Source organism: Centroberyx affinis, unplaced genomic scaffold, assembly GCF_046629955.1.
Source record: "Centroberyx affinis isolate AG114_WGS23_722 - 3 ecotype Tasmania unplaced genomic scaffold, CSIRO-AGI_Caff_v1 ptg009541l_1, whole genome shotgun sequence".
NCBI classification, from domain to species: Eukaryota; Metazoa; Chordata; class Actinopteri; order Beryciformes; family Berycidae; genus Centroberyx; species Centroberyx affinis.
This window is the reverse complement of record NW_027284564.1, coordinates 2,211-13,337: the sequence shown is the minus strand read 5'-3', so window position 1 is coordinate 13,337 and position 11,127 is coordinate 2,211. Positions and strand designations below refer to the sequence as shown.

Below are 11,127 nucleotides of genomic sequence, written 5' to 3'. Positions count from 1 at the left end.
TAGTAAATTGCACATTAGTTAACTGTTAATTAAGGGTTAGTTAATGCTTATTAAGCATTAACTAACCCTTAACTTAGTGACCCTTATTGTAAAGTGTTACTGCAAAACTAAAACTCACTGAAACCCAAAATACTACTAGCCTACTACTACTACTTCTATTACTACTACAATTACTACTACTACTGCCACTAGTACTACTACTGACAACAATAACAATATGAAACATGTTCATACTTGTGTGGAATCTGATCCAAATGTCTCATTAGAATCACTCAGTTTTTCTCATAGTCAACCACTGTAGTATTGATCTATTCTACAATAAATATATAATCAATCAAACTGCATCATATCATCATATCAGTTTGATAAAAGACATGTTGGCAAACCTAGATGTTGGTCTGAGCCTGGTTTTAGTGTGCGTTACATGTCCAGGTGTGTGTGTGTGTGTGTGTGTGTGTGTGTGTGCGTGTGTGTGTATGTCGTACAGGTCCAGTAGGGCGGTGTGTATGTGTGTGTGTGTGTGTGTGTCGTACAGGTCCAGTAGGGCGGTGTGTGTGTGTGTGTGTGTGTGTGTCGTACAGGTCCAGTAGGGCGGGGTGTGTGTGTGTGTGTGTGTGTGTGTGTCGTACAGGTCCAGTAGAGCGGTGTGTGTGTGTGTGTGTGTGTGTCGTACAGGTCCAGTAGGGCGTTGTGTGTGTGTGTGTGTGTGTGTCGTACAGGTCCAGTAGGGCGGTGTGTGTGTGTGTGTGTGTGTGTGTGTGTGTGTCGTACAGGTCCAGTAGGGCGGGGTGTGTGTGTGTGTGTGTGTGTGTGTGTGTGTCGTACAGGTCCAGTAGGGCGGTGTGTGTGTGTGTGTGTGTGTGTCGTACAGGTCCAGTAGGGCGGTGTGTGTGTGTGTGTGTGTGTGTGTGTTGTGTGTGTTGTACAGGTCCAGTAGGGCGGTGTGTGTGTGTGTGTGTGTGTGTGTGTGTGTGTCGTACAGGTCCAGTAGGGCGGGGTGTGCCAGTGCTGGTTGTCGTGTGTGAAGCAGGTGAGGCCGGGCATGGAGCACGTGTCGTTGTTCCTGATCCTCTTCATCATCTTCCTCATCTTCTTCCTCCTCTTCTGCTCCTTCAGCAGCCACGCCTTCTTATCCCGAACCCCGCCCTTCCTGCACACACACACACACACACACACACACAGGAGAGAAATTATCAATACATATAGAAAGATGGCATTTTGTTGCTACATTTCTAAAATAGCCTAGTAGTTTGTGGGATTGTTTTTTGATTTTTCTTTCTCTCAGAACTTGAATGGATAGAACGGTCCTTCCACTGATTGTCATGGTAATTTGTCTAGTTCAGCATGAAATGGTGATTACGTAATTTTAGGTGTTAGTTGCTATGGCGACAACACAGTCTGGACATAAGGCTGGTAAAGTCTGTCACACTGTAAGAACTGAGCAGATGAGTCTCTTAGCAAACTGTCAGAACTCAACTGGAAGCTAACGTTAGCGACGAGGCTAACGTAGCTTCATCACAGACTGGACTTCTCTCTCTAGCTCTTCTAGTCAACATTAGAATGTTAGCTCTCTTTAGGATATATGTTCTACAGTATCAGTGTGTGTATTCAGGCCTGTTAACCCGAAACTGGCTTTTCAATGATGTTGGGATGTTTTCAAGGAGAAGGTTGTATATTGCAGCTTTAAAACATCAAGTGCTCACATACAACACTTCAGTTTTATCTTGAAATTAGTGGGTCATTTAGAAAATTCCCCCTCAGGTTAGTAAACCCTCAGCCTGGTCACATGACCCGGGCCACTTCCTGCCCCGCCGCCCCACCTGAAGGGATGCAGCCCGCCTCCTCGGTACCTCAGCTTACTCTTCATTTTAGACTTGTACCTGGAACACATGAAGACAAGACTGTTGAGTCAGACCACAGGCCTCTTCCCCCCTTGTAGCGCGCGCGTGTGTGTGTGTGTGTGTGTGTGTGTGTGTTTCTTACAGGTATTTATTACAGTCGCACTCCAGGGGGCGGGCCTTCTTCAGGTGACCTCTGACCTCTCTCAGGTTCTTTATCTTCGTCTGCAGCGTCTCAATCTGATTGGATAAGAGAAATGTCAGTCAGTCAGAGGTAAACCAGTCAGTCAGTTAGTTAGCTAGTTAGCTGTGGTGTAGTTACTTAGTTAGGGAGTTAGTTAATTAGTGTAGTTAGTGAGTTAGTGAGTCAGTTAGTCAGTCAGTTAGTTAGCTAGTCAGGTAGTCAGTCAGTCAATTTGTTAGTTAGCTAGTTAGCTACCTGGTTACTTAATCAGTTGGTCAGTCAGTTAGCTAGTTTGCTAGTCAGTCAGTCAGTTTTTTTAGTTAGCTAGTTAGCTACTTAAATAGTCAGCTAGTTAGCTAGTCAGTCAGTTAGGCAGGTAGTCAGTCAGTGAATTTGTTAATTAGTCAGTCCGTCCGTCAGTCAGTCAGTCAGTCAGCTAGTTTTCGTATTGTGTAGTTTCACATCACGTCTTCGTGTCGTGTCATTACCTCATGGTCTATGTGCAGCTTGTGGTCCTTCCAGGCCTGTAGAGACTGGTAAACACCTGTGTCACACTTCACTGTTTCATTGGCTAGGATGGAACACCTACAGTAACACACACACACATTTTTTTTTTTATACCTGTAGCTTGATAAAACATGGCATTGACAAGTATAATAAGGAGAATATCATAACAATAATAATACTCAAATAGTAAAATGGTGGACAAAAACCCCCACAGAAAATTGATACCAAAACACAGAAACAGCAGGACATGATGTTACTGAGACACACAGCAGGCTGAGGACGGATCGGCTTTAATTCAGTCACTTTAACCTGAATAGAAACTGACATTTATTGTCTAATGACATTCTGTTAACTCTCAATTATTTCTGAATGTGTTGGCTAATACAACCTTCTCATATTAGGTATTTTTCAATATTTGGATTTTGAAGATTTTGACAAAAATCTACTTTCAAAGTGATTCATAATTCAAATTATTTATAATTCAAAGTTAATTACTGTGTTGATAATTTCCATAAAGTTCAGCTAGTTGTAGTTTATTGGTTGCTATGCCAACCACGCACACACACACACACACACACACACACAGACACTGACCTGTGTGTGACTTTGATGGAGTTGGGCGGGGCCAGGGCGTTGGGAACTCCTCCCATCCCGCTGAAGTCGTCCTCAGACTCGTCTCTTATTGGCTTACCCCAGGCCCCGCCCACCAGGCTGAGGTTGCCGGGGTAGCCAGTGGTATTGGATATGGAGCGGCTGTAGCGGTTCCTGGAGTAGCTCTTCAGGGCTTTGAACTCTGACACACACACACACACACACACACACACACACACACACACACACACACACACACACACACATACACAGAGGGAATTAGAAAACTGGATTCGGAAAAAAGTTTAAATTCTGTTTTTTACTGAGATTCTTACACACAGCAGGACAGCAGCTTGTGTCCAAATGGTTTTTCAACATCTCAGCTAACATTCAGTAGTTTCCCAACTGATCCCTCAACTCACTGATTAACACAATACAGACACTACACTGTTCAGACAGAGTTTATCTTTTCTCTCAGTTTGCCCTTCCCATTGAAAACAACGAGAAAAAGAAGCTTAGATCCTCTCTGATCTTCATCATGTAGAGGCTGCAGTTCTCCTCTCAGCCTCTAGAGGTCAGACTCAAACCAACAAACACACAGAGAGCCAGCAGGCAGCTCCAGCAGAGAACAGCTTGAAAACATCAGTTCCACTGAGATACTGGAACTGATGTTTGATACTGGAACAGGAATACTCTCATGTTCGAGTCAAAACACCCGGAGTCAAGAGTCTGTAGTCTGTAGCCAATAAAAAGTGATGTAACACTAACCTGTAGTCAGCTCAGCCATTCAGAAGTGATGTAACACTAGCCTGTAATTTCCTCCGCCAATCAGAAGTGATGTAACACTCACCTGTAATTTCCTCAGCCAATCAGAAGTGATGTAACACTCACCTGTAATTTCCTCAGCCAATCAGAAGTGATGTAACACTAGACTTGAATTTCCTCAGCCAATCAGAAGTGATGTAACACTAGCCTGTAGTCAGCTAGCCAATCAGAAGTGATGTAACACTAGTCTGTAGTCAGCTCAGCCAATCAGAAGTCATGTGACAGGAGAGTCAATCCTTGCTCAGCTCACTTGGTCTTAAATGACGATGTAGCAATGCATTATGGGCTACTGTCCAATTTGGAACCATTTAATCAGCAGTTAATTAGCGATAATTTAGCAGCCATTTAATTGAGACCATGAAGCATTAAACCGCAAACACTATCTAATCTATACTGTAAATTATAGCCAAATTATTATTATTTTTTTTAACTGTAACTAATTAGCTCTTCCCAGCTTTAGATGTGAGTGTGTGTTGAGCTGCTCACTCACTCTTCTTGGAGAAGAAAGGTTTCTTGTTGAAGGGCCGCATCACGGAGGGCCGCAGGTCCAGAGGTCGGAGGTCACAGTCGCACGCCTCGGAGCCTCGCTGGTACAGCTGAGACTTGATGCTGATTGGACGCTGCCGGCTGGCCACGCCCCTCTGCGGGTTCTTCGCTCCTCCGCCTTCGCTCTTACATTTGAAGAGCCGCAGCTTTCCTGTGGCGTCCTCCACACACTGCCACTTCTACACACACACACACACACACACACACACACACACACACACACACACACACACACACACACACACAGACACACACAGAGTAATGGTTAACAGCAGTGTAGAGACTCTAATAAAGTGAAACAAAGCTTTCTTCCTAAATAGTTGACATTTTCTCTGTCTTTTATTGTCTTTTTTATGACTTTCAATTGTTTGAAATCTCAGTGTGTTTTGTTTTGTCTATTTATTCGCCTTTCAATTTGGTTTTTACGTTTTACTTTTTCTTTATTTTGACGTGAGGAAGAGTTTCTTTATGTGAAAACACGGTTTCTTATACAGTTTCTTCAGAAAAATGTTATTTGTGATGAACATTTTCACAAATATAAAATAAGTGGAAAAAAATAAGTTGACATGTTGCAGATACGAGGTTTCGCCCGACATCGACACTATATTGAAACACACACACACACACACACACAAATACACACTTAAACACAAACTTGTAACTACACACTGACTAAAATCCTCCATCCTTTAGTTTTATTATCCTCAGTATTGTCACTCTGCAGTTGTTCATTAACAGGCTGCTGAGGATTATGGGATGCCGACTTAATGCTACTGTTACACTTAGTCACACGTTCTTATTAAGAGTGACTAACAACGCCTGAACTGTAAATTGTATTCACACACACACACACACACACACACACAATAGTAAGCGTGTGGCTGCTTATCAGACTGATCCAGGAGCAGCAGCCACTGTTGCTAAGCGACTAATCAACTTGCGAAAAGGATGTTTCTACAAGTGTAATTAACCTCAAACACACGCATGCATACGTGCACACACACACACACACACACACACACACACACACACACACACACACACACACACACACACACACACACACACACACACACACACCTATGTGATCCTGCGTTCTTACTCTCTTTGCAAGACAACTTTCCCTCTGGGTTTTCCTGCTTTATTATGTTATTTTCAGTTCTGCTCTGCATCACTCTGCTCCATCCTAGCTCCTATCTCCTATCCTATATCCTTTCCTATCTCCTATCCTATTTTATCCTATCCCATCCTATATCCTATTCTATATCCTACCCTATCTCCCATGTCCTAACCTTTCCTAGCCTATTTCCTATCTCCTATAACCTATCCTATCTCCTATCCTATCCTATATAATTTCCTTTCCCCTCCTTTCATTTCCTAGCCTATCTATCCTATCTCCCATATCCTATCTCCTATCCTATCTCCTATCCTATCTCCTATAACCTATCCTATATCCCATCCCATCCTATTCTATTCTTCTATCCTGTCCTGTCCTGTCCTGTTCTCTTCTGCCCTGTCCTCTTCTGTCCTGTCCTGTCCTGTTCTCCTCTGTCCTGTCCTGTTCTCCTCTGTCCTGTCCTCTTCTCTTCTCTTCTCTTCTCTTCTGTCCTGTCCTGTCCTGTTCTCCTCTGTCCTGTCCTCTTCTCTTTTCTTCTCTTCTCTTCTGTCCTGTTCTCCTCTGTCCTGTCCTGTCCTCTTCTCTTCTCTTCTGTCCTGTCCTGTTATCCTCTGTCCTGTCCTGTTCTCTTCTGTCCTGTTCTCCTCTGTCCTGTCCTGTCCCGTTCTGTCCTGTCCTGTTCTCTTCTGTCCTGTCCTGTTCTCCTCTGTCCTGTCCTGTTCTCCTCTGTCCTGTCCTGTTCTCTTCTGTCCTGTCCTGTTCTCCTCTGTCCTGTCCTGTTCTCTTCTGTCCTGTCCTGTTCTCTTCTGTCCTGTTCTCTTCTGTCCTGTCCCAATCTGTCCTGTCCTGTCCTGTTCTCTTCTGTCCTGTTCTGTCCCGTTCTGTCCTGTCCTGTCCTTTTCTGTTCTGTTCTGTCCTGTTCTGTCCTTTTCTGTTCTGTTCTGTCCTGTTCTCTTCTGTCCTGTCCTGTCCTGTCCTGTCCTGTCCTGTCCTGTCCCGTTCTGTCCTGTCCTGTCCTGTCCCGTTCTGTTCTCTCTGTTCCCTCCAGTCCTTGTTGTTCTTGTCTCTGGCTCTCTTGTCTGGTTTGCAGACATCACATCTGGTTCTCATCTCTCTGACAGAGTTTTTCTGTTCCGCTCTGTTCCCTCTGGTCACTGTTCCTTGTTACAGTGGCAGCCATTGTCCAAGTCTCTGTTCATGCGTTCTTCCTTCATCTGGCCTGCGACAGTCCTGTCTGAAGCTCTTTATTAAATATTATACAGCAGGAGCAAATCTGTGTGCTGTCAGACCAAAGTCTACACAGTCTCATCCAGCCAGACCGGGCAACAGGCAACAGCTGAGAAGAGTGCCACACTTTATTTTTAATTGGGCATTACGTCAAGCTGTTACTGCCCAGAATATATCTGTGATATATAGAATTATTGATCCATACCAATGACTCAATGATTACTTGTTCTGCAGCTGCTGAGATTTCTGGCTTCCAAAGCTCACTTTCTAGCTGTATTCTGTGGGTCTAACACACACATACACACACACACACACACACACACACACACACACAGACACACACACACACACACACACACACACACACACACACACACACACACGCACACACACTCCCCCCACCTAATGGCATTTTCAACTGCAGGATGATGGACGGTGCAACAATGCGTTGCAACACATTTCATCTACAAAGGCTGGTACTATATGCTTTATGTTTTATGTTGTTTTATGTGTTTTTATATTTGCTGCAGCAGAAATTGCTCATCTGGAACGATAAAATTGACTTGAATTGACTTGAAAGGTTCAAAAGCCTCTTCTCAAGCCAAAAAAATAAATGCCAAAGCAATTTTATCATTCCAGTGTTCAGGAGGAGATCAGATCTGTTCTATCAGTGTTGTTATAACTCCTGCTGGTTGCTGAGGCTGGACTTGTTCTGAAGGTGAAACTATTTCAACAAGCTCAGATCTAGGACATAGGAAACAGCAGTCGGTCAGTAAGTGTTTTGAATCTTTGTTTCTGGGTTAGATTTGGACTTAGGCTGTTGTCAGGCTTTGTTGTGGCTGAGCTCTTCCTGGTTTCCTCATAGCACTGCCCTGTAGCACCTATGTCCTGTTGGACCAGAACTTAGCTTTATAGCACTTACTCTCATTGTTCTCTCCTAACTAGAACCTTGAAAATCTCATGTGTAAGTCGCTTTGGATAAAAACATCTGCCAAATGTTAAATTGTAATTGTAATTGTAACTTTGTCTGAAGTGCACTGCTCATTAATGTCACTTCAGAGTTGTATCAACCAATGAGGATGAAGCGGGGGCGGGACCAAGAGCCGGCATCCTGCCGTCTTTTAGCTAATGTTAGCTAGGCTAACGTTTAGCATAGCAACAACACCCGGAGACGTCTTCTCAGCTGATGCTGCCAAAGCGCTCAGCACCAGCACTTCAATGCTTAAGAGGACGCTGGTGGACACGCCCCTAAGTTCAGTGATTTTGGACGTCAACAAAGTTTGTCTCTTCCTCCTGTAGCACTTGGACCCACAGACACTATTGTCTGTAGTTGTTGGACCCACAGACAGAATTGTCTGTAGCTGTTGGACCCACAGACAGTATTGTCTGTAGCTGTTGGACCCACAGACAGTCTTGTCTCCAGTCAGCTGTCAGTTGAAGCTCCGCTGCCTCTTGCTGCAGCAATGAGTCCAAACTGTTTGTCAGAATATTCCAGAAAAGCCGTCTGTGAAAAAAATACGGAGAGCAACCGACGTATTTCTCTCCGCGGCCCGGAAAGCGGCGGCACCGACCGTTTCCCCTCGGCGGATCGCCTTCTACCGAACTCTACCGTTTACGATCTGACCCGACCGTCCGGAACCAGATCACTCCACCGGGAACCGGCTTTCACCCCACAGCGGTCTGTGCTGCGGCAGAGAAAAATAGTTCTGTGATTTCCTGATTAGTGAAAGTTGAGTAAAGGAGGAACTGAGTCTGTTTCCTCTCGACTCTGTGGAGACACAGACGGCTTTTCTGGAGATATTTGGCAGCTGACTGGAGACAATACTGTCTGTGGGTCCAACAACTACCAGAGGAAGAGGGGAATTAAATAGAGGAACTAAATCAATGAACTGATCCTGTAAAACATATTTTTGACACTTTCCCTTTATGGACAGAGCAAAAGGGAAACAGCAGTAGCGATCATGCAGTAAAAAGTTCAGCAGTGGCTTCATCTGTATGGATTACTGCTGTTGCTGTTGTTGTTGTTGTTGTTGTTGTTGTTGTTGTTGTTGTCGTCATCATACCTGTCCGGTCTGCTGACACGGCGTCTGGTACTCGGCTCGCTGACACAGGTCTTTTACTCGTTGGTGTTTGGGCAGGAAGTTCTCCTCCTGGGACACTTCCTTCCCCTCCACACGCTGGTGCAGCAGCTTCCTGTTAACGGACCAATCAGAGCGTAACTTCACCTTAATGTGCCAATCACAACACAGCCTTCTGTTACTGTGGGCGTATCACCACACTGGCTCCTGTTACAACAACACCAATCAAAATACAGCTTCCTGTTATTGGACCAATCAGGAGCAGGGCGGGATTTAGATTTTTTATTATAGTAGCAGTAGCTGTAATAATAATAGCAGTATTTACCCTCCTACCAGAAACTAGTCTCAGTTTGGCAAATTAAGGTTATAATACAGATTGTAGTAAAGCTTGACTTGTAGTACTAGTGCTAGTACTAGTAACAACAAGAGTAGCAATAGTAGTATTTACAATTGTAGTACTACTAATTGTAGTAGTGATAGCATTAGCTTCCCTAGTAGCAGTAATAATAGTAGTGGTAACAGTATTTACCTTTGCATTAGTGATAGTATTATTATTAGTTTTTTTTATTTGTATTGGTAACACTTTACAATAAGGGTCACTAAGTTAAGGGTTAGTTAATACTTAATAAGCATTAACTAACCTAGTTAACAGTTAACTAATGTGTCTGGTAATCATTTACTAATGGTGTTCATGTTAACTAAGGTATTAATTTATACATTATTTAATAGTCATCTTTATAAACTATTAAATAATGTATAAATTAATACCTTAGTTAACATGAACACCATTAGTAAATTACACATTAGTTAACTGTTAATTATTAAGCATTAACTAACCCTTAACTTAGTGACCCTTATTGTAAAGTGTTACCATATGTTTTTATATCTCTTTTCTTCTTGTCTTATGTGTATGAATGATTGTATATGAATGAATGGAATTTTATTTCCGTGTCATGCCAAATTAATGGCCCATCCCACATGAGATTACATGACACAGTATACAGTATGTATGTGTATATTGTGGTCTCTTGTGGTTTATGAACTTGTTTGCCTTGAATTGCCCCTTGGGATGTATAAAGTATTTTGATTGATTGATTGATTATCAAATAAGTAGTAATAGTAGTAATGATAGCAGTATTTACCATAGTATTAATTATAGTAGCAGTGATTGTATTATTTACCATAGTAGTGCTATAGTTAGTAGTAACTACAGCAGTATTTACCATAGTATTAATAATGCTGATAGTGCTAGCAGTATTTCCTCCAGCAGTAATAATAACAGTATTTATCATCTCTCCACAGTTTATAGTAGTTATTATAATGTGAGTTGTACAGCAGCAGTAATAATAACAGCAGTGATGTCAGTGTTTACCCTCGCTCCACCAGAAACGAGTCTCTCCACAGCTTTGACTTCTTGTTAACTTGGAACCTGAGGAAGAAAATAACAGAAGCAGAGTTCATTTATATTTATACACTCTGCTATAAACACACTCACCAAGCAAGCCTCTAAACATAAAACTCCTCTCCTCCTCTCCTCTCCTCTCCTCTCCTCTCCTCTCCTCTCCTCTCCTCCTCTCCTCTCCTCTCCTCCCTCTCTCTCTCTCTCTCCTCCTCCTCTCTCTCCTCTCCTCTCCTCTCCTCTCCTCCTAACAAACTCCCTCTGTGACGGACTGGCTCTTGCACTTCATCTGCTTCCTGCTCTAAGATGTTTCTGTTAATTGTTTGACTTTAAATAATTTGTCTGTCATCACCTTGTTAGGGCTGAACGAACAACAGTTCAACAGGCTTCTGTAACTCGACATGTAGCTGACAAGTCTGCGGTTATCAGCTCTTTAACTGTCTGAGTCTAGCACCCAAACCCAGTAGATGTAGTCAACATTTGTGAATTTCATAGCTGCAGGCAGCAAAGTGCAACCTTCGTTTATCTGTACAACCGCAGTCACTGAGCAGATCCAGTCAGGGCTTTGCTGCCTTGCTCCAAAGCACCTCAGTAGTAGTTATTAAAACCTCTTCCACTCTGCCGTCCCGCCTGTGGGTCGATCATTACAAACACATGTTGCGTGGTCGAGCTTTGTTCAAACCCACAGAACTTTATTTTAAATTCTAGTCCAGATCTCAAGGTTTCCAAAGACACCAAACATGTCAGGATGAACTACAGGGAAACGTGTAGAACATGATGATCAAGACATCTGGCTCTGAGAATATTTTCTCTCT

The 11,127-nt window shown here is 43.1% G+C and overlaps 1 protein-coding gene across 1 annotated transcript; it reads right to left on the bottom strand.

Moving 5' to 3' along the window:
- Window positions 1-980: 980 nt before the first annotated feature.
- On the bottom strand, window positions 981-10,342 carry LOC139640502 (extracellular sulfatase Sulf-2-like; the record flags this gene model as incomplete). Its single annotated transcript, XM_071514675.1, has 8 exons — window positions 981-1,150; window positions 1,821-1,880; window positions 1,984-2,078; window positions 2,511-2,607; window positions 3,124-3,322; window positions 4,436-4,670; window positions 8,899-9,028; window positions 10,286-10,342. Coding segments are annotated over 8 exons (1,043 nt in total), but the record flags the coding sequence as incomplete, so codon positions are not given.
- Between the last annotated feature and the right edge of the window lie 785 nt (window positions 10,343-11,127).